This window comes from Azolla caroliniana, unplaced genomic scaffold (assembly GCF_043228905.1).
Source record: "Azolla caroliniana isolate FFs.n. ecotype wild unplaced genomic scaffold, voAzoCaro1.0.p SCAF_31, whole genome shotgun sequence".
In the NCBI taxonomy this organism is placed as follows: Eukaryota; Viridiplantae; Streptophyta; class Polypodiopsida; order Salviniales; family Salviniaceae; genus Azolla; species Azolla caroliniana.
The window spans coordinates 141,817-165,648 of NW_028230466.1; the positions used below are offsets into that span (position 1 = coordinate 141,817).

The window sequence follows — 23,832 nt, forward strand, 5'->3', positions numbered from 1 at the left end:
ATTTTGAGGAGGCATGCTAGAAAGAAACTCATACAATAATATATGTAAACTCATGTTGCAAAGCACAAGCACAAAGCACCACTCATTTTGATGGCCTTACACATACAAATGCTAGAAAATATGATAGCCTATGGAGCATTACTGAAAGCCCTAAAGAAGAGACAATTATGGTCATAATGTCATCACAAATCACAATTCATATGACAGTACGATCCCAAGTTGGTAGCACTACCTAAAAAAGTTATACAAAAAGTTAACACATGGTTCAATTTTTTATTTGAAGTTATCAATCTACAACATAACAGAAATTACTTCAAAACATCGACTACTAAAGCATTTATCCATTTATCCGATTCTAGAGTTAATGACCCCATTGCTAAAAAAAACTGGATATAAAAAAATGCTCAAATAGAATTTACCAATGGATAAGATCATTGTTTGAAACTCCGCTTCAATGCAAGCGAAGTGCTGGAACAGACTAATGCCATAGAAACAAAACAAACCCCACAACAATGTAATGTACATCAGATGCAAATGCAACACCAAAATTTTCAGCTGTAAACTCCAACGCAGGCTTGGCTGCCATAATTGAGCAGCTTCATCCAGGTATTCCTCTAAAATACAGTTCAATTATCCCGTTCTCTCTGCTGAATCTCTGACTAGAATGTATCATATAATTACTTCTAGAGGACTTCATTTGCCTTGCCATAATATCTGTTAATAAATGGACTCTGTAAAATCCACAATCAGAACAAATATTAGTTAAATTTGTACAAATGCCATGTGATCTTTGCTTGGATAACAAATAAAGACACAACAATGTAAAAAGGATCATATTTTATTCTACATGGTATGAATCATACTGGATAATAAACCAGACCTGGTCTCCAAATCTCCAAATTTTCATTTACTGAACTGAGACTGAAAGATAACTACAATCTGCTGAACCATACAGATCTATGCACATGGCACAGATGTTGGTCGCCAAAAACAAGGTTTATTCATGTATGGTATATCTCGAGCAGTTATTCTTGAGCCTCAACACAAGGTGATGCTGAAACTATGAAAAACAATCTCCAATGATCATTTGGCTCATAACAACGCACAAGGGAATATGCCCAATTTCCAAATGGAATATCTGACACCCGTCAGGAGAAAGACAAGAACATAAAATGCATCCTTGCAAAATCAAACTATTCTCTCAGAAAGATATCTTATTTTCAGTCCAACATAAAAGAGTAATAGCACACCGAACAAGCATAAGCATGGGAAAAATCTATTTTTGGAATGAAATCTTGAGGAGAAGGTAGTCTTGGAACAACAAGCATATGCTTGTAGCTGCTAATTGATGGATGGATATGTATTCTGGTGAAGTTGACTAAGGATGTGTACAATTGATGCTGCCCACTATGTCAGAGCAGTAGGTAAAGCTGGAGTATTGTCCATTGGTAGAAAATTCTGTGGATCTCTATACACACCTTAGATCTTGACAAAATAAATAATATGTTGAAGAACATCCACGCAGGAGAGACAAGTAAGCAAAGAAGGAAAAATGATGTGAGAATTTAAAACCAAATGACACAGCAGTCCCCAAAACCAGAAGATCAATGTAACAATCTCACCCATAGGAGAGCTCATCCTTGAACCTCCAAATTTGATTCACCCTAATAGTGATGCAACTCCAAGTTGTCATGTCCAATTCACACTAACTCTCATTTATGGAGACTCCTTCAAGAATAAGCAGAAACCCGATACAATATGTCGAATCCCTAAAATCACACACCTTTGTAATCGGCCAATACCCTTAACGACACTTGACATCTGATAACGAAAACTAGCCACAAACCAACTAGCAACCATCCACATTTCAAGTCAATCTCTAGTCATTGCATCCAATTCAAAGAATTTCTCATCCTTCAAGAGAATTGCTGAAGCCACAAAGCAAATCATTTTGTAATCCACCAATGCACTAAATAGCAATACTAACTTTGTTGACATATTTTGGTAGTGATGTGTGTGAACACACTTAGGACAGTGATGTGTGAACACACTTAGGATAGCGATGTGTGTGAACACATTTAGGACAGTAATGTGTGAACACACTTAGGGCAGTGATGTGTGTAAACACACTTAGAACTACAAGGGCATTTTTTCCCTCTTTAGGAGGTTTTTCCCCCTGTCCATAAAAACTCTCATAACCCTAAAGTGGTGAAGCTTTTTGGGATTCAAAGCAAGAACCCAACAGTGGTATCAGAGCTACAAAGTGACATTTGAGCAGCAACGCAACAGCTCTCATACACAGTCCGTTTGTGCCATCTGTGGTGGCATTTTTCTGCTGTTGAAAAAACAAATTTCTGCGTGTTTTCTTCCTCTACGCAGTTTCAGTTGTGTTTTTTTTTATGCTTCCAAGTCGATTCAATCCTAGAAAAAGCCTCCTTGAGTCTTCCAAGACATTCCTATAACCCTCAAAAATCAGATTTGCTTCCCTTTTCTCTTCACTTGTTCATCTTTCAAGTCAAAGAGGTACGTTATTCCCTTCAGCAGACCATTTTTTACATAAAATGTGTTCAGTCCACAGCCATGGCTGAGAACAATGATGTATTTCGGCTGCTTGCTGTTGAGGATAAACTGGATGGAACAAATTACCCTCTTTGGGCTTGCTTATATGATGCTCCATGTATTAGTAGAATAGGGGTTGTGGAATGTGGTTCAAGGGCTGAAAAACGTCCTGTTGAGAACACAAATGCTGATGGTACTGATTCTGTCGAGGATGTTGATCATCCAGCTCATGCCCATGCTACAGTTTTTGTTGTACCAATTGCAGAGCAACTTCGTTGGGATGGCAAAGATGCTCAAGCACATGCTTTGATAGCTTTGTCTGTGAAATGTGCCATTATTCCCCATATTCGCTCTTGCAACCATCTTTACTTGAACAATGTATGTCTATTGTACAATCAGATGTTTGGTACTTCGACAGTGGGGCAACCAAACATATTACCTCACAACGCAATTTCTTTACTTCATTGGAGCCTGCCCCTACAAGGAATACTATCACATGCACCAACAACTCTTCTTATCCAGTTATGGGTGTTGGTAAGATTATTTTGACTACTCCTAATGGTAGTCCTTTCATCTTGTCAGATGCTTTGTTTGTGCCAGGGATCAAGAAAAATCGGTTGTCAGTTTCAGCATTAGCCAAAGTTGCCTTGGTTGTTAAATTTGTTGATGACAGGTGTACATTTCATGATTTATCCAATGGGGATGTTATTATTGCTTCTGGCATTTTATGTCATGGGTTGTATAAGCTCGTAGATTATGAAAGATCTATAAATGATTCAGCCTGTGTAATACAGGATTCTTAGGCTATTTCAAATGCAAAGATTGGGCATGCACACTTTGGTCATCTGAATTTTGCAAGTTTGCTTCGCCTGCAAAAATCTGAAATGGTGTCCTCCTTGCCCAAACTTGAGGCACCTCGGAAACATGTTTGTGAAAGTTGTATTTTGGGCAAAATGCAACGTTCATCCTTTCCAAAAGATGGTTCAGTTAGACCTATGCAAAAATTGTAGCTTGTTCATAGCGATATCTGTGGTCCTATGCAAACACATTCTCTTGGGAACTATCTTTATTTTGTGACTTTCATTGATGACTTTTCTAGGCATGCATGGGAATATCCATTGAAGACAAAGTCCAACGTGTTTCTGTGCTTCAAACAATTTCTAGCTTTGGCTGAGAATTTGCCTCTATTTACAAATGGACAGTTAAGTGTTGGCCCACTTGAGGCACCTTCTCAGCCTTTGGAAGCTACTCATAATGATGCAGATCATTCCATTTCTAATGCAGATCATTCTATTTCTGATGTAGACTTACATGATGCACTTATTAATGAGAGGGCTGATATAGAGGAGGCAAAGACTGTGCCTAAATGGCTGTTGCAAACTTTGCAAGACAATAAATTGGATTTTCCTTTGTCATATCGTACTCGTTTTGATGAATTACAAAATTCAGAAAATTGGATGGCTGCTATGCAATCAGAATATGATGCTATTCTGAAAACTGGTACATGGTCTTTATGTGACTTGCCTCCTAGCAAGAAGGCTATTGGCACTAAGTGGGTATATAAGCGAAAGCGTAAACCTGATGGAACAATTGACAGGTATAAGGCTAGGCTTGTTGCGAAAGGTTATGCCCAAGAAAAAGGCATTGATTTTGATGAGACCTTTGCTCCCACCTGTTGTATGACTACTGTTCGTAGCATCTGTGCAATTGCAGCTCATCATGGTTGGAATGTACATCAATTGGACATTAAAACAGCATTTCTAAATGGTGATCTTCATGAGGAAGTGTATGTATCCCAGCCCCGTGATTTTGTGCAGAAAAGGCATGAACACAAAGTGTGCAGGTTGAGAAAGGCATTATATGGCTTGAAGCAAGCACCACATTCTTGGTATGAAAAGATACATGCCTATTTGATTGCATTTGGGTTTGAGAATAGTCCAACTGAAAGCACCTTATATGTTAAGCGTGCTGATGATGTATTTCTAATCATGGTTGTGTATGTCGATGATATGTTGCTCACTAGTCCCAATGAGAAGCATATTGCTGACTTTAAGGTTGATTTGCATGCCTCTTTTGAGAAGTCAGACTTAGGGGATTTGCATCATTATTTGGGCATTCAATTCATGCAAGTTGATGGTGGAATAGCTTTGTGTCAATCAAAATACATTGACACATTATTACAGCGTTTTGGCCTTGAAGACTGTAAACCTATTGCCACTCCCATGGAGACAGGTTTAAGTTTGACCCTTCATGATGCTGGAGATGCATTTGATGCTGTTCTCTATCAGCAGGCAGTTGGATGCTTTATTTACTTATGCATAACCCGACCTGACATTCAGTTTGCTGTCTCTCAGATGAGCAGGTTTATGCATTGCCCAGGAGTTAAGCATTGGCAGGCAGTTAAGCGCATCTTTCACTACTTCAGTGGTACCCGGTCACTTGGGTTGTTTTATCCCAAGGGGGGTTCACTACCGCCAGACCTGCATGCTTTTTCTGACTCTGATTGGGCTGGTTGTTATGACACATTGTGTCCACAAGTGGTTTTTGCTTCATGCTTGGTAGTTCATGCATATCTTGGTTGAGCAAGAAGCAGCCTACTGTGGCCACTTCTAGTTGTGAGGCTGAGTATAGGGCAGCTTTCACAGCTACAGTTGAGTGTGTGTGGCTCAGATGCCTTTTAGCTGATTTGGGTGTTGGTCAGTCTTCTGCCACCACCATCTTCACTGACAGTCAAAGCGCAATGGCAGTTGCGAGGAACCCTGTGTTCCATGCTCGCACTAAGCACATTGAGGTGCATTATCACTATGTCAGGGAAAGGTTCTCCGCTGGAGAGATCAGTTTGGCTTATGTGCCCACGCAGGAGAACATTGCAGACCTCTTCACAAAGGCTCTGCCTAGGGAGAAGTTTGAAGCTTTCCGCAAAGCTTTAGGCCTAATCCCATTTGTGGATTCATCTCTATCCACATAGCTTGGCACTTGTTTAACCATGAGGGTCAGCTCCTTGTTCACTGCATCACTCCCAAGGGGGCTTTGTTGACATATTTTGGTAGTGATGTGTGTGAACACACTTAGGACAGTGATGTGTGAACACACCTAGGATAGTGATGTGTGTGAACACATTTAGGACAGTAATGTGTGAACACACTTAGGACAGTGATGTGTGTAAATACACATAGGACTACAGGGGCATTTTTTTCCTCTTTAGGAGGTTTTTCCCCCTGTCCATAAAAACTCTCATAACCCAACTTTTGAAAGCAGCATGTTGAAAATGAGAACTATGCACAATAGTGTGTTGAGCTAAATTGAGAGAAAATGTCAAGGCTTTTACCAGGGCTGAAAATGATGTTCAAATATGATTAAAAATAGAGATCAGGAATGGTCAATAATGAAGGATAAAACTTTTAAGCCTTAACAATTGTTCACATCTTTGTGCACGTTCAGATGCAAGCAAAAATATCCACCTGTGTGTTATTTCACTGACTTGTGCACAGAACAATCATTTCCCTTCACATATTAAATCTATATGATATAACTACAGGCCCAGGACCCCCTACAGAATATCACATAAGACTTCTTCTCTTCCTCGAACAACAAGCTTACATGCCCATGAAAAAACTTAGTCATCCATCACCTGTTATCTATACTATAGCACAAGATTCCATAGCTACAATGGTTCTACAGCTACTTATAACTAGAAGAATTCGGTCTTTATAAGATTCTTCAAAGCTGAGAATGTCGATTGAAATGTTATAACTACTTATATATCTTTGTAAGCTGTTTCTAATATTAGAACGTCACATGGCATGCATATTCATGCATCAATACTACACCAACGAGCTTTCATAACCAGGCATTTAGCTAAAATAAAACATAACTAGTCATGCAAAAGTTTTTGTATAACCTTGAGTGCAGAGATGTCTGGTGTGCCTGGACTAGGAAGAGGATAAAATTTGTAGAACTTTATGTTATCATAGAAAGCCCGTGTTTCAGCACTCATTTCCTCTATTTTTTTCTGCCTTGCTGCTTTTGCCTATAAGGAACAAAGTGGGGAGAAGAAAATAAGCTACTTTTAACCATCTATGACCATCCAATAGTGAACCCAATGAGCTTACCTCCCGTTGTTGCTTCCTCTCTGCTGAGACTTTTTGCTTCACAAACTCCTTTAATGATCAGAAACAGTCAATCATTGATCAACTAGGTTTATATTAGTCATATGCACAAGTGTTAGGCAAAATGAGCAAACCTTAAAGCTTGGCTTCTCCTCCGCAGTAATAATTTCCTCTGTCACGTAGCTTTCAACAAATTCCTGCACAGCGTGAATTCAGACATTGTTACGGCTGCAATACCATGAACAAAACATTAACACTAAGATATAATCAATCACCTCAAGATCATCCATATCCCAGTCGAATTCCGTGACTATCTGTAAGCAGTCCACACAAGGAAAATAACCTTCAGAATAATGAAGTTTACACTATAAAAAATATAATTCCACGGGAGTTCCAACACAATTGATGTCTTACAGGAGGCTTTCCATCATCAAAAGGATACATAATCGAAACGGAAGTGTCAGGTTCTAATTCTTCTTCCTTAAAAGGGTTGTTGAAATCTGCCAGGCAAGTGAGAAAGATTAACTTCCTTTACAGAACAAATATAAACACTTCTATGCACAGAAGTAAACATACAAGAAATTTGACCAGCTATACAATGTGGGAAACATCAGCTCCATTGTCACACAAGCATGTATTTAATATAATTTCCAATAAAAGAATGCCCAACCACAAATTTTTGACAGATGTTGTAATGGAATAGACTTGTAATTCCCCTTGTCTCAAATGATAGATCTTTTCGTACATCCTTTACTTAGAATCTAATAGTAGCAGAAACATAACAAAACTAAACATCTAAGGCAGTGAGGAAATTTAAATAGTCTGTGGACAAAGTTGTAAATCAATTAAATTAAACATATAGAAGATACATGGGAAAAACGACAGATACAGCACATACACATGTAAATTTTGTGCTTGACGTGATTAATGAAATCATACAATAGAAACTTGAAAAACAGCCCATGAAATTAAATGGTTGGACTTACAATTGTATGTTCCTTAAAATGACAAGAGTAGATATTATGACAGCAAGAGAGCAGGATGACGCCAAACTTTGAGCAATTTAACATTTGTTTATTTGTATTAACCTCTTGAGGACTGATGATACAAGTATTTCAAGAATGAAACACCTTGGGGATGAAACTTTTCTCAGTCAAAATCATTTAATCTGAATAATATTGTCAGTTGCAAATCTCATTACAATACACTATCAAGAAACTGTTAAATATATTCTACATCCATAACCTGAATATGGATGTTGATGTTTTACACGATTATGATGTTTTCTTGGTATGAAAGGTGCTGTTCAATATACCCATAAAAGCCTACTCTTTTTATAAGAGAGGCAAAGCCCTAGCAATAGCAAGTTGATTAGCTTCACAAGGACAGAAAAGTAAAGCACTGTGAACATCTAGGAGTAGATAAGACAACAAACAATTTTTAAATATTAACATAAATAAAAACAAGTTATTCCATTTCCTCTCGAGGACTAACATAAGTATTAGGTAAAATATACTCATATAGCCTAATACTGCCCTATTATAAGCATATGGCTTGTATTCTACCAATGGCCAACTAGTGTTCTCCGAGTGTCACATACAGCACCTGTCAATAGAACTCCAATAAAAACATTATTGAAAACAGACACTTGCAAAAAAAATCTTATTTCTGAGGGAAAATACAAGGTCTTGTTTTGGTTTATCAGAAAGTGTTTTAACCACAACAGGAGTGTATGCACACATGTACTTTATTAATTCAGACAATTGTTCAGATGATGACGGATAGCTGAGCAACTGAAATTTCTAGAATAAAGTTAGAAACTCACAAGGTAAACAGTACTCATATTTTTTCAGTCTCTCTTCCTTCAGATTCCTCAGTGCAACTCTACATGGAGAGAAAAAACATACCATTGAAACCAAATAAAAGAGAGAAACGATCTGATCATTTGAGAACAAGCATCTGAACTTGAGAATATACCTCCGTTGTACACATTTGAGAGTAAAAATGTTAGCTTTGTACTTCTCGACAGAAACATAACTGCAACAAAGCCAACCAAAAATCATGCTTTAACAACAAAGAAACAATACCATAAAACAGCAGCCATTGAATAGGCATCTTACTCCATCATATCATTGGGTATGTATGGCACCCAATCCATCTTCATCTCCCTCATTGAAATGATGCTCTCCCCCTCCATTTGAACAGACTTTATCCCTATTTTATCTGACGGTGGACACGGTGCTACAACCTTGAGAGGATCAACCAATGTTCAGAATATAGCAGTTGCAGACAATTCTTGACTTTGAATGTTCCCCAACTAAATCATTAAAAACTATTACCACAACTACAGCTGGAATGTGGACAACTTTTGATACATCTCCATGTGAAATAAATTGAGCTGTAAAAAGGTATAGGTCATCAATCATTATTAGTTCAATCATTTTCATGGATCTTTAATGTTTTTATTAGCTATTATTGTTTGCACCAGCCCTTCGCATCATCATAATATAATTCAAACTTAAACACGGAGCAGAAAGTTGATGGGTAATCTACTAATCCATAGTTTTAGCTTACTTTTACAAAATGGCAATGAGCAAAGATGCAGTAATTAATGATTACCAAATCAGGATCATGTGACTTTGGACTGTGCCGTGTGATTTGGGATAAATACATCAACAATCTTTTGAGTAAAAGATAGGATAATACTCCCTATAAACACAAAAGTGCATCATTTTATTGTTTGAATGAAAGAGAGACCCTCTGCACATAAGAAACTATAAAACAACACATATCTAGTTCATGGAGACAATGTACAATAGTATACACACTCTAAACGCCCTTAACAGTGCACTAAATTACCAAGCTTTGTAAACAGAAACGCACAACCTGCCTTGAGATGTTCGAACTTACAATAAAAGTTAGATCCAACACAATTTCACAGGTGACCAACATAAAGGGCTAAATCACAACCTATGCTGATTCCATCTGCAGGTACATGACCACATGCAGGCTGGGTTTCCAGATCCCACATAGCTAAATTGTAAAGGACAACCTTTGAATGAACGAATAATAGAGTAGAATCATGAGTATAAATACTTACGTTCTGTGCATCCAAACAGAAATGCTTTTTGTCCCGATAGCATACCTCCTTTCTCAAAAGCTTTCTGCACAAAAAAAAAAACATAATTTCTTTACTTTAGATTGGTCCTGGGAAAAATGTTACAAATTGCAAATTTTACAGTCATATACTCTAATGATTTATTTACCTCTAAGTGAGAGAAATCCCAACTAATATCATAAACTTTATCATATTGATCCCACTGCAGCAATCAAGATGATTAAAAATTCAAAAGGTTCACATAAAAACTAAGTATAGAAGAAAGTCAACTTGTTAGCCATAGTTTACCTCTGTTCCTACTGGAAAAGCTTCTTTCCACAGGTCTTGCTGTACAAAACTCTCTCTCTCTCTCTCTCTCTCTCTCTCTCTCTCTCTCTCTCTCTCTCTCTCTCTCTCTCTCTCTCTCTCTCTCTCTCTCTCTCTCTCTCTCTCTATCTATCTCTCTCTCTCTCTCTCTATCTCTCTATCTCTATCTATCTATCTCTCTATCTATCTATATCCCTTCTTAGAAAGGAGACATACATCAAGAAAACTTGTGTACTTAGGTCGTGTGGGTCAATATTGGCTTCTCTGCGGATGCTATAATGTATCTTGTCTAATCTAACCTCATTCTCTCCCCCCATGCCAAATTTTTACCAGCCCATGAACCCAGGTCCAAATCTCACTATACACACAACTCTACTAGATGCCGCTTTGAAGCGTATGAGCTGGGTGAGAGCTGGAAAAGTAGTTCTGAACTGAAGTGTGTCCTCTTCGGGGGTGATTGAGGAGCTTCTTTTCAACACATTGATTATTGAAACATTTCCAATAGTAAATTGGCATGCACCTGTGCACATCTGATTTGTCATGAGTTGATTTTGGCCTTTCATAGGCATTGAACTTTTCTTTCTTTCTCGTGTTTTCTCGCTATCCTTTAATCCATCTCTACATTCTGGTCTTCTCAAATAAACTGAACATGTTGGGATGCCTATACGGAAGCAGTGGTCTGCACCCAACCACATATTACCATCCCCACACCATTCAAAGCGAAACAGGCAATTCACTCTCCTCTGCAGTAGTACATACAAACCCACACCATTCATTCACTCTCACACACACGCAAGTGATACAACTTAGTGGAAAATCTTCCATATCTCTCTCTCCCCCTTCTCTCTCTCAAAGATTAAACAAGCGGCGCAACTTACCAGAGGTCTGGGAGATTCTGCTTCTTCACCTCCTTCTTCTGCATCGCGATGATTGGGGGGAAGCGGAGGAGGGACAACGGCTTTAGGAGGAGCAAATATAGAGTGCTTCGGCGCCTGAGGAGCAGAAGAAGAGGAAGAGGAAGGAAGGAGCTTGGATCCTTCGGAAGATGAAGAGGAGGAGGAAGTCTGCTTGGGAGCTTTCGATTGTTTCGAAGCTTTCCGAGGCATAGCTACACAGACAGAGACAGAGACACAGAGACAGAGACAGAGAGAGATGGAAGCTCTGTTTCCCGCTTGAGATTTAAGCTATGGTGGTGCAGAGGAATGAGGAAGGAGGCCATATTTGTAAAATACAGATAAATTTAGTTGTAACTAATTTCATTCAATTCCAAAGGCCTATTTATGGGCGTGACATCAAAAGCACCCCCAAAAAAATAACGATTTGTTGGACAACTCAAATGCCACACATTGGTCTTTTGGTGGGTCCCGATTGATTGCCTGTGGACCGATTTTGGCCGGTCTGCCCAGACGTATCGTTGGCCTTCTATATACTATAAGCCCTCCCCCACCCAAGCCCATCGTCTTTGTCACGAGTGTAATTAAATAACTATGGGTTTCCGGCATTGCTTGTTGAAGGTCGTGGCGTGTCAGGGGGCTGGCTATTCATGATTTCTCATCGGCAATTTTTGTCAGAGTTTGCTTCGAGACGAAGCCATGTGTATATACTATGAGCCACAAGGCAATCGATCATCATCGTGATTCATAGCCATGATGCGACGTGTGTGAAAAATAACTAGGTTTTTGGCATTGCTTATTGAAATTTTGTGGTGTTGTGAACCTGATTGTTCGGGTCGGTGATGTTGTGGACCATTCGGACCACTTCCATTGCTTAGAATACTATATGGCGTCGCCACATTTGCTAATTCTTTTCGCCTATTAGCTCTTCTCACCATGTCTTGGGATTTTTTTTAATTTCTTTCTCTGAAATTGTGATAGCTTGTAGACAAATGTCACACTCCACGAGCTCAACTCCCATACATGCTTCCAAAGGTTATGTGCTTGTTTTATCTACTATGTGTATTGTATTGCCCTGACAATACAAGTTTGTTTGGCTCCCAATTTCATCAAAACTTCTTTTGGTGATGTATGGTATATAGATTGTATTGCTTCAAGAAGAAAAGTTTGTATGGCGTCGAATTTCATCATAACTTATTTCGTTAATGTATGGGATGACAATAATGGTAATATTAGCATTTCTCTGAACCACGAGTTGGTATATTGATCACAAAGTGATAGATGTATAATCCACATTACTTATGTACGAGGTAATGTCTCCAACAAACCTCATTATTATTATTATTTTAACTTGTTTGTTCTTCGTAACATTCAATGTGAAACCCTTGTTCTTCATACTAATTGAGATTCTCTTAAAAATCTCATTCAAAAACTTGTAATGCTTAATGCTACAGTCATTCTACGAATTTCTCTCGCTAGATAAGTGCAACAAGGATGTCTCAATCCTTTTCTATGTTTCATTGCTACATATCCGTTATTGGTATGTTATCAAATCATACAACTAGTAGTGATATTGTGTAGTTATAGCTTTTGTTTGAAGGATAACTAGTGGTGCAAGTTTTCAAGAATGATCCCTTTATGCTTTTACATGTCTCAAAAGGAAAATGTTGTTTGATATCTCGTACTTAGTTTAAAGATTAGTTTGGGATGGTAGGAATTGAGGATTAATAGGATTGGAATTTTTTGACATATAGGGTATCCATTAGGAGTTGACGTGGCAAATTCTCAATCAATTGAGCTGATTGATAGTAAGTTGAAGAATAAGTTTATAAATTGGAAGTGTCAATAGTGGTCCTTTCATGTGCGAGATTCAAAGCGTTGCAATGTATTTTGAAGTCCATGCTTCAGTATTCTTTACCATTGCGTCCTTGTACCAAGTAGGCATTACAAGAGATATTGGAACCTCTTTAGTTTTTGGCGAAAGATGGAAACCACATGGATTTCATGGAATCATTTAGCTACTCCCAAATGACTAGGTGGTTCGACGATACTAAATTTGGACATCAATTTGATGGCTCATCTTTTTTCATTATTGTGAGATATGTTTCTCCAAGAGCAACAATGGATATATACGATGCAACATTTAATTGAGAAAGGCACATTGGTGCATGGAAAAACTAAGATAAATGCACATGGTGCTAAATCCCAATTGCTCAATGGGCACATCCTCCTTAAAGTTTGACAACTTGTATGCACAAAAGAGTTGGTAACATCGTGTGTGTTTTGAATGGGCACAATAGAATGGTTTATATCAATGTAAGTCATTATAAAAGGAAAGACTTGTTTCTTCTTGATTACATTGGCACGGAAAGAAAATTTTGAGATTTCAATTAGATAATTTGTTTTGGTTAGGGATTGTCGAAGTTGGTGATGTAGTTGGAACCTAATGTCAAAGGTTGTTATAGATTGTTGATACTAAAAGATGGTTGTGTTTTCCATCAAAATATGTTTTTATTTGGAAAAATGTGCATAGTTACATGAACGATTGCATATGAAGACAAACCATCAACCTTGGATTGACTAGCACTTGACAAATGCGACAAGATTGTCAATGGTAAGCATTGCTCTCATCTAAAGTACACATGGACTGGAACGTAAGCAAGTTTTATGCAAGGCGATAGAAATTGTTGTGTACTTGGCATTCTCAATTGTTGTTTCAATCATGTTCCAAAATCTAGGGTATTGGTGTTTACAACATCAATGGAATATATGCAATGCTTTCATGTTTGATGGTAGGTGTGGAGTAAATGTATATATTCAAATGTTAAAAGTCATACTTATGTGGTATCTATGGTCGTTGGAACATATGGAGATTGTTTCATCATCAAGGAATTGAACTTTTTTTATGGCGTTGAGGAATGCCTTCCACCTATGTACGGAGACCAACAATATATTTGTAAAAATGCATTAGACATACAATTAATTTACTAAGAGAGAGGGTGGGTGGAAAGAGAGATTATGGCCACTTCATGTACAACTCAAAGTGGAACAATGTATCATGATACCCATGCTATTATATTTTTTACCATTATGCCTTTGACTAAGAAGGCATTACAATCATTGTTGCAACCTCTTTGGTTCATGTTGTTGTGGAAGGGAGAAACAATGGGAGTTACATTGGATCGTAGATCTACATTATTACAATATACATGTCAACAAGATCAACCATGGATATCTATGATGCAATATTATTGAGCATGAAGGACGGGTGCATGGGAAAATAAAGATTCAAGCATCGTGATGACCATTGCTCAATGGATGTTCCTATAAAGATTCAATGTTACTATATGGGAGCAATAATTGGTAAGGTCATGGCAAGAAACATTATCGTTTTTTGAGGTGATCAAGAACTTTGTAATTCCTTACCGCATGAATTGCTCATTTCTTATCGAGTGTTGCATAAGCATGGAAAAGAGAAGTTAAGATCTCAATTCAATCATTTATTTTGATTGGGGCTAGTAGATTTTGGGAGATGTAGTTGACATTGAATTTGAAGATGCAAAACGATGGTTATAGATTCCCCCAAATTATGGATCAAAAGTTGTTAGAATTTGAACATGCGAATTGATGGTTATATATTCCCCCAAATTATGAATTTATTTGGGAGAAATTATAAGATATACCATAATTGCATGGATCTTTGCCAATGAAAACGAATGTGCACCTTGGGTGGATTGGTAGTTAAAGGATGGTACACATTGTCGTGTGGTGCGTGACACTCGTGCCAAACGTCGGGATGTGCGCGTCACAAGCGCGGACAAGCACCAAGCCTCTATCCGCTAGTGGTTATGGATGATGGACGGCTGAAGTGACACACTAATGTGGTTAGAGTGAGAGAGAGAGAGAGAAACATAAATTGAGGAAGTTTTTTTAAGATAGATAGACAGATAGATAGATACACATCACCAATAAGATAACTAAGTTTTCTTATTATTAATTTTCGATTTGATGCATATATTGATTGATTCATCCATCGATTGATCCCCCCCCCATTACGCAAGCCTTACGAGGGTTTTTATAGGTTTATCTATCCTTCTAACATGCACAAAACTATGGGCTTGAACCCATGGTTTTCGGGCACACAGTTTTCCTTGTGGCATGCACAAAACCATAGGCTAAAACCATGGTTTTGTGTACACGTTTTTGTCCTATGGAATACTAAATATGAGAAGGAAATATACAAAATCTAAAGCACTTAGTAGTAGCTTTAGTGGTAAGATAATTGCTTCCTATCTTAGAAGTGCAAGGTTCAAATCTTGCTTGCACCCTTCTATATGCACTTGAATGTCATCAGACCTTAGGCTAATTTTCATATTTATAATCATGTGTATAATGTGTGTGGAGCCACACTATTTCACAATTTCTCCCATTGGACACAGAACATCACAACAACGTGTTACATGTCACGACAAATATATTGTATCATCATGCAATGACATCATTATCTTGGTTATCACCTAAAGTAGAAAATATGTGGAATGTATGTAAGTTAAATGCAAGGTGGTGGCAAAAATTGCAAAGTGATTGGCATTCCCATTTGCCATTTTTGTGCAAATGTATTCATGAGTCATGATTGGTGGGCTCCGATTAGGTTTAACCTTAAAGAGACGAGGACTACGATTAGGTACATGCCTTTTTTGCATTTAGTTGGAGGGCAATACACATAGGTTCATTAAATGTTCTATAGTGCATATTATTTAGAAGTACTTATTGGATATTTGGCAAGTTTTGACCCATTGTTATTTGAGGCCTCAACAATGGGTTTTTTCTCAATATGTTCAAAATGATCCAAATGACGAGCTAGAGATATTGTTCCAAATTTTATGACATTGGGGATTGCAACACAATTGGAATATGTGTAATGCTTTAATGTTGATAGTAGGCATGGACGGAAAGCCTACATAAAGAAGTTAATAGGCATTCTTATGTGGATTTTTTGGATGTTAGAGCATGAGGGGATCATTTATTCAAACACATATTTAGGTTTTCTATTGGCTTTACAAGATGTTCCTCTCCCTACATAGGTAGGTGGTGAAGACTAATAAGTTGTAACAAGTGGATTTTACATACAATTAATGTAATTGTGTGCTTTTACTAGAGAGAGCAAGAGAGAGATTCACATTTGATTTTTGTTATTGGAGATTGAATTTCCACATGATGACTTTTGACGTCCAAGAATTTTGTGCCTAATGAACATTGTGATTGACAGTACATATTATGGCTAAGGGAGGAATCTACATTGGATGGGAGAGAATTGAAGGCTCAGGGAATCCAAACTCGAACATGATAAAACCCGAAACCGAAACCGAAACCGAACCCCTAAACCCCATAGGTCAACCACTGTATTTGTGGTGATACTCATATTCATGAACATGTTGGGTACAAAGAGATGCATAATTGACGAGTCTCCTCATCAATGTCCAATGCCACTTCTCAAATAGGAGAACTATGAGTGGTCTTGTATGGAAGGCATGGCATGGGTGGCTAATGAGGGATAAGCTCTCATGTATACAAGTGAATGTAGTCTGGCGAAGAAGAATGTGATTTCGTAGCTTGGTGCAACACATGCAATACATACTACGTGTGAAGCTTGAGCAACTCAACATTTGAAATATATATCACATGCTTTTGTCAATCCCAATAATATTTTATCATGCATGCATTATCTATATGAAAATTAACTTGGACTTGAACTCGTTTTATGGTCTTTTGCATATGAATTAAGCTCCACAATATTTATGATATCTATACACGTCTAAGTTAGGTAAGGATATAACCTTTTGAAAGTTAGTTTAGTCGAGATCAAATCTGTTTATAAATCAACAAAGAAGTCAACAACATACCAACCAAAAGTAAACCCACTAGAACACCTTCCCACACGTCAGTGGATAACTAGCATAAATGAACAATCAATACCCACATTTATCGTTGATTAATGAAAACTACCATATTGTGATAGGGAAGATTGCATAACAAAAAATAATTTATGAGTGAATTAGGAAACCTAAGCACATACCAAGGGAAAATATCCAAAGTGTGCAGGTTTGTGTTTTATTAAATTGAAACTTTACAACATGTCATTTCTTGTATAAAACAAATTGGTACTAGTGTGATACAAACCTTTTTGAGCATGTGGACATGGTCAATATGGTTAATAATCAATCATTAATGTTCTCAGACAGTGACTTATATGTATGATGGAGATATTTTTATAGAAATTATGGGTTTGTACAAGTTGGGTTACATGGGTATGGACAATCAATCAATTGAACCAAGTTGCCTTCAAAATACCAAGAATGGACCGCTTGTGCAATATTCTATTTAGCAAACAACATTAGTGTAAGTGCCATTTAAATTGTAAAGCAACATTGATTTGGTTTATGAAAAGTATATCTAATAATTGTATAGATCAATGGTATTGTACACTTATTACTTGTGAACATTAGCAAATATTTACTCCATTAAATTATATATTGATACACATAGACACGTGAATTCAATTTCCACATACATTGCTAATTACATAGTGGGCAAGGATGTACATTGTACATGTGGAAGTTATACACGATATGAACAGAAACACACTTATATCAAGTTATTGGTGCTTACATCCCAACAACTCACTTTTTTTTTATTTTCTAATATTTTGATAGCTCAAAAGTGTGAGTTGGAGGGACTTGTTGCTTTAGGATTATTCACATTTTAATTAATTGTTGCTTTTACGTTCCCAAGACTATATTGTATAATTTAATGTATTTTGGGTCTTCATTAAGAATGTTTGTTATGTTATTTATATCTACAATAAATCAGTAACATCGTCATAGTGGTTACAAGTAGCTTTAACTTTGTGTAGTAGACAATTAGTTGGTGGTCTAATCTCATGGAAATGATGACCTTTTTAAGTCATTAAAATTTGAAAATTTACAGCATTGTAAGGCTTAGGATGGAAACACAAAAGAATTTTATATTATGGCGGAAATGTGTGAGTAAGATTTTGCTTAGCACAATAAAATGAAAAACATAAAGGCACGTAGGTTGACCATGATAAAGCAATTGTGGAAACAACATAAATATCATCATAGTCAAGCGATAATATGGTGATAGATGTTACGACTCTCAACACATCAATAATACCAACATACATATGCATACAGAATGGAAAAACATATTTTTCAAGAAAAAATGATCTCAAATGATTTTTACGAAGTGTACACATGTAGATTGGAGGTTAAATTGTTGCTCTAGCTAGAAGTTGGCCGGTTGCAAAATGGGATACTCAAGTCTTATTTTTAGTATTAAATTCTAGTATTAAATTTGTTGTTTGTACGTTGGGTTTATAAAACCGTCATAGTCAACATTTCAAGTTTTTTCTTTATGATGAGGCTCGAGTTGTGGTCTGGTCTAGGAGTCAGATCTAATTGGAAAATGGTTAGGTTGGTTGTTCTATGTATCAAAGCACATACTTGTGTTGTTTAATACTAATCAATTAGTGTCTCTAAACACACAAGCTCATCATAAGTGCATATGTCTACTATTAAGCATAATCTAAGGTCATAAAGAGGAGGCCATACCTTTCCATTTATTTGTGTTATGCCATTCCAAAGGTTTGCATCTATAGCTTCAGTGTGATAATAACATGATACCACATGCATCCCCCAAGCTTTGGATCCTATCAATGGTTGAAGAGCCGATAGCATTGCCCCCCTTAAATTGTCTATACAAAAAACCAAAAAGAATTTTAATCAAAGCAATAACTTCACAAGCAAATTGAAGCTTTGCACTATGTGAAAACACAAGTTTGGGGTCATATGTGCTATTATATGCGTACGCAATTTTTGGATGGAGTTAAAATCACCTTTTATTGTTGATAGTTGGCTGTCAGAGCATGCAGATAGAGATTGTCTACATGCATCCCAATAACCATTTGTATATGCCCCAGGTGGTGCTAGAATATATTGGACCTAATCAAAGAGCACGAGGAAAAGTCTCACAATGTGTGCATAGCTTTGATCTCCTAACAATAGCACATTTTAACTCACTTGAAAACTGTCATATGCTGATTGCACGAAGAATATGGGAACTTCAATGAACCCAAGGTTGTTGTGTGGAAAGAAGCACTATCCAAAGAAAACCCAAAAAATTAAATTAAATTGACAAAATGAAAGTTAAGAAGAAGAGAGTGGTAGAGATGGTTGAAATGGGGTACCTCGCCAAGTGACTTACGTGAAGTGCATTCGCTTGGAAGGGCGATGTTCTAGTTTTCATAACATAAAGAAGAGCAATCAGAGTCCCATAAAGTGATCATATTTCATGCATAAATTTGGTTTTAATAGACTTACATGCAATTGTACGATTGCTTGAAAGAATTCTCGAAATGAATATACACCTGCAATATTTGGTCTACAACCCACATCAAATCATTAGATTTCATATAGTACATGTTGAAATTATGTCTCTTTTGATTATGTTGTAATTAGACTTTTCTAAAGGGTATGGTAATGCAAGCCTCAAGGTGTGCTCCACATTTGATATACACAACACACACACACAACATCATAATCATATATCTTGATATGCATAAGAGTCAATGTTGTTCTAGTCATTTATGAGGTTACATGTCCTGCAATTCATCTTTCATGATGCATAAAAAAGGACATTGCCCAAGAATGCAACAAAAACAAACCAAATTAATAATGCATATGTGATTATGGATGTCACTATACTACAAATTTACTTATAAATTTTCAAAGGCTGTTTTATATTACATGTCCATAAAGAAACCTCCATCGGAAAGGCATTTCACATCTGTACTTGTAGATAGTTTACTACGAAATCTATTGCATTGGAAGAAAGTTGCAGAACCTCCTGCAGAGTCTCCTGATAAGATTGCCTACACTTAATCATATACATGTTAATATACTTTCCATCACAATCTGTAAATAAATGAATACTTAATGCTTTCAACATGATCTCTCATAGTCATGACAAAAACATGTAGCTCATTCGACTAGAGCCTTGTAATACATTTTCTGCGTTTCGTAGGCCTTTATTAAGCAGATCATCAATAACCGCATCCCAAATTTTTTGTCCTCTAAAGTAAAGAGTTTTTTCCTGTAATAAAAAAGGGAAGTTTTCTTGAATGTAAGTGCATTATGTGCATAAACAACTTTATTATGGAATCACAAACATGTATATTCTTCGTTGATTATCTATACATTGAATGTAGACTAGAAGAAATTTGTTATGTTCATATTCAAAAGGAGGGATAAAATGTATGGCCCATACTTTGTTTCTTGAATTAACTAAAAATTGTGAGGTGAGGAAACTAAGATTCTATTAGAAAGGGCAATAAGAGGGATATTGTGAGGTCTTTTTGGTGGCCTAAAATTATAAAAGACTTTCAAATCCAAGGATCAAGCACAAAACTTAGTGTCAGAAGGCTCACACATAACAACATAACATTACAACTTCAATATTCTATGATACTAAGCTAAAGTAGTTCCAATGAACCATGGTAGAAGGCAACACTTTGAACACGTCTTGTTCCAACATTAGATAAAAAATCCCTTTGTATGAAATTCTCAAATCATGCTTCAACATTACAAAGCATGAAACGGTACCAAGTATGACTTCTCTACAACCATGATTGTGATTTGAGATGTATCCTAAGCATGTTCATTGTATGTGTGAATTCAAAATTTGATATCCTAAATATAAATTCAACCTTTTTTTATATCTCTAACATATTTCTTGTTTGTCTAGCCCCAACTCAAAATGAATACAAATTTCATCAACAATTCATCTTGTAATTCAATAGGATTTGTATTTGAAAGTTATGCATTGATCACTATTTTTGTTGCTACTTCAAAATGATCAATTTCCTCGACCCTCCAAAATGCACCAAGGAAATAATCCTCAAATTCATCCACACGCAAATGGTCACACAAAAGGCAAGGATTGATGCCTTTTAACTAGGATATCAATATGCAAGAGGAGGACCATCGATTCCCTCTCCAACCAAAGGCCCCCTATTTACATGCTTCATTTGTGGGCTTGTCTAGTAGGGAATAGTCTAAGTGGACATGTAGTGCAAGGATGGATGATCACACAATGGGAGTCTATCAATGAATAATAATTTCTTGAGGAGTTGATACTAGATTTTTGTTTAGACTAATAAGAATGATGGTTATAATTGTTTTAGTTAGTTTTAGATTTAGTTGGTAAGTAAGGTGATAATCACGACGTGATAAAGAGATGGGTGTGTTTCGTAGAACTGAATTGTTGCTTCTTGGATAATGGAAAACGTTTATGTTGGAGGCCAAAAATTATATCTTGAGGTGAGTTTCTATAAATGATGTGTTGCTTTATTCTATTCACGAGACCTATATGTTTGTGTTTTTGGAACATGTTATATTAGTGTGTCGACATATATAGGCCGTCTTTGGTGTCAAGTTTTGATAAAAGCCATTCGACCCTGATATATTCCTGACATTTATCACCCTGCCAAAAGTAATAATTGTGACATTAATGAGTAAATAATACCACCAGTTGCAATACAATATTTTGAAATGGATACAAAAAATCGGGTTCAAATGGAAATCTCACATTTCAATTGCTTCATTCACATACATAATTATGTAGTTGTAGGGTGTTCTTACTATATTGTCTATGTTGTGTGTTTGTGGCTTCGTTATTAATATAGAAGGACGAGGTATAACCACATTTTGTTTTGTTAGTGGATAAGGGAGTTGACATAACAAAAGCATTAAGCTACTAAAAAAGGGATGAACAAAGAGTTTGGTGTTTGTTACTCACAATGTGTGCGACATGTCATCGCAAAAGAAGACACGTCGATATCTAAGTATTATCCAGGAAAGCAAACCTCACAAATGTTTAGGATTTCATGTTTGGCTAGCTACTGGATCACTCAGACCCCCAAAAAAATGATTAATGTTCATGATACCTAATCACATGCATAAGATACGATGGCATGTTTGTTCTTGGTCGGTCAATGCTTGAGACCGTCGAGCAACGAGAAGGTGTAGCAGGCAGAACATGCTCTTAGGATCGGAAGCGGGGAGGCGAGAGATCAAATTATGCAATGAATGTAGTCCACGCTACTTACTTCATGGGGGCGAGGAACCTTACATGCAATCGTAAGCTAGGCTACAACAACATGTTTTGCATACAAAGAAGATGGCAATTAAACTACCGTATAATAATAACAATAACAATAATAATAGTAATAATAACAATAATAGTAATAACAATAATAATAGTAATAATAATAGTAATAGTAATAGTAATAATAATAATAATAGCTCCTATGGGAAGAAATTGGAGATGGGGATGAGATGGGGAGCTGATGAAATATGGGTATATATGTATTTGCGAATGTGTGTGTGTGTACTGTCGGGATGTAAATATCATGCAATGATTTATATACGAGATGGGGGCATAGGGTGTATAGAGATATGTATTCAAGAGATGGCCGGGAAGGATCAAGCAAGAGATAACGAGTATACGAGCTCGAAAAACTTGTTTTCGAGCCGGGGGGGCGTGTTCACACCTGGCCACTGGAGCTGGTGGCTTGGACCCCGGAGGCAACGTCCCCTTGGAAAGACCCGCCGTCGCAATACCTCACGTGGACACGGTTCCAATCGTAGAAATCTGTCACACAAAGGCAGGCAGCCAAAAAGACCAGTCTGAGATTTTCTCTGTTTCTTTTTTTTAGGGTTTCTGAATTCCCAATCGTAACGATGGAGGAGCAGATAACACAGACAGACACAGAGAGAGAGAGAGAGAGAGAGACCTGGATTCTGCGTTGCCGAATTGCTGAGGAAGCCTCCGAAGCCGAAGGCTGTCATGTAATCGGAGGATCCCAGATTTGTGTTGCTCCGATCCAAGCAATCCGATAGACTGCCGCACCATCCCCCGCCCTGAGATATAAAATCAATCAAAATTTTCATCATCGTCGCTTACTAATCCAACCCCCCTAATCGGGTTTGATCCATCATCCAATCCAATCCAATCCAAATCTGCAGGTTTCTTGCACACTTCACCTGTAAATGGACAATCCACTTATTTGCTCCCGATCCGCTCCCTGCATCTATGCTGTAAGCTGGAGCAGTTCCATCCAAGCAAACTGCAAAAATCAAACATACACACACCCATTCAAATCCAAATCCAAGGACTCTGAAATTCGAATCCCACGCCAGTTCAATCATCGTTACGTAGTTAGCTACTGACTGGGAGATTCATGGCCGACTACTAGTGAACGAATATTCCATTTACCTGCGCCTTGCTGTGTTGCAGAGGAAGGGAGGAAGATGAGGGGAGGCTGGGCGTGAGCGATTAGGATAGGCATGCCGCCTCGATCATCAGAAAATTTACACGACAATAGCAGCGATTGAGTGAGCAGAAAGATGAGGAGGATCATGAGATTACTAATTCTGCAATGGTGGTTAGTACTACTACTACTCATCATCATCATCATCAGATGAATGAATGAATGAACTGTGGATTGATGATCCAAATCCAATCCTTTTTAATCTTCCGACAGACTGTTGTCTCTGATTTCATATATTTATACAGACGAATTAAACAATAATGGAATACCACTTTTGGTGTGCATTGTACAGCTCAAGCTCCATTGGACTACTCCTCTCTCAGTCACAAATTTTTAAACATAATTTAAAAAGAGCAAAAAAAAAGGGAAACAAATTATAAAGAGTGGAAGGACAAAGATAAAATTTAAAAGCTCCCAAAAAACCTTCATATTCATGGG

General features: G+C 37.2%; 2 protein-coding genes and 1 pseudogene across 2 annotated transcripts; 1 reads left to right on the forward strand and 2 right to left on the reverse strand.

Moving 5' to 3' along the window:
- Nucleotides 1–393: 393 nt before the first annotated feature.
- On the reverse strand, nt 394–11,278 carry LOC147849576 (protein HEAT INTOLERANT 4-like). The gene is made up of 14 exons (XM_087337364.1): nt 10,971–11,278; nt 10,075–10,113; nt 9,935–9,988; nt 9,769–9,832; nt 9,008–9,066; nt 8,789–8,916; nt 8,646–8,705; nt 8,494–8,552; nt 7,083–7,168; nt 6,944–6,982; nt 6,803–6,865; nt 6,672–6,719; nt 6,461–6,589; nt 394–731 (listed from the first exon to the last, which is right to left on the reverse strand). Exons 1-14 carry the CDS (start codon nt 11,196–11,198, stop codon nt 684–686), a joined length of 1,104 nt encoding a protein of 367 aa, XP_087193490.1. The 5' UTR covers nt 11,199–11,278; the 3' UTR covers nt 394–683.
- On the forward strand, nt 4,782–5,768 carry LOC147849577 (secreted RxLR effector protein 161 pseudogene; annotated as a pseudogene).
- Nucleotides 11,279–17,010: 5,732 nt separating the features above from the next.
- Nucleotides 17,011–23,587, reverse strand: LOC147849578 (pectin acetylesterase 8-like). The gene is made up of 12 exons (XM_087337355.1): nt 23,340–23,587; nt 23,108–23,190; nt 22,858–22,984; nt 22,615–22,715; nt 20,070–20,156; nt 19,811–19,935; nt 19,385–19,445; nt 19,252–19,299; nt 19,085–19,162; nt 18,901–19,006; nt 18,617–18,759; nt 17,011–17,362 (listed from the first exon to the last, which is right to left on the reverse strand). Exons 1-12 carry the CDS (start codon nt 23,539–23,541, stop codon nt 17,264–17,266), a joined length of 1,260 nt encoding a protein of 419 aa, XP_087193481.1. The 5' UTR covers nt 23,542–23,587; the 3' UTR covers nt 17,011–17,263.
- Between the last annotated feature and the right edge of the window lie 245 nt (nt 23,588–23,832).

Coding starts and splice junctions, on each gene's coding strand:
- LOC147849576 (XM_087337364.1), bottom strand. CDS start 11,198: ATGCCTCGGAAAGCTTCGAAACAATCGAAAGCTCCCAAGCAGACTTCC. Junction 7,169..8,493: donor ATATGAGTACTGTTTACCTT/GTGAGTTTCTAA, acceptor CTTGCCTGGCAG/ATTTCAACAACCCTTTTAAG. Junction 732..6,460: donor CAGACATCTCTGCACTCAAG/GTTATACAAAAA, acceptor TGGATTTTACAG/AGTCCATTTATTAACAGATA.
- LOC147849578 (XM_087337355.1), bottom strand. CDS start 23,541: ATGATGATGATGATGAGTAGTAGTAGTACTAACCACCATTGCAGAATT. Junction 22,985..23,107: donor AGTGGATTGTCCATTTACAG/GTGAAGTGTGCA, acceptor TTTATATCTCAG/GGCGGGGGATGGTGCGGCAG. Junction 19,300..19,384: donor AAGCAATCGTACAATTGCAT/GTAAGTCTATTA, acceptor TATGAAAACTAG/AACATCGCCCTTCCAAGCGA.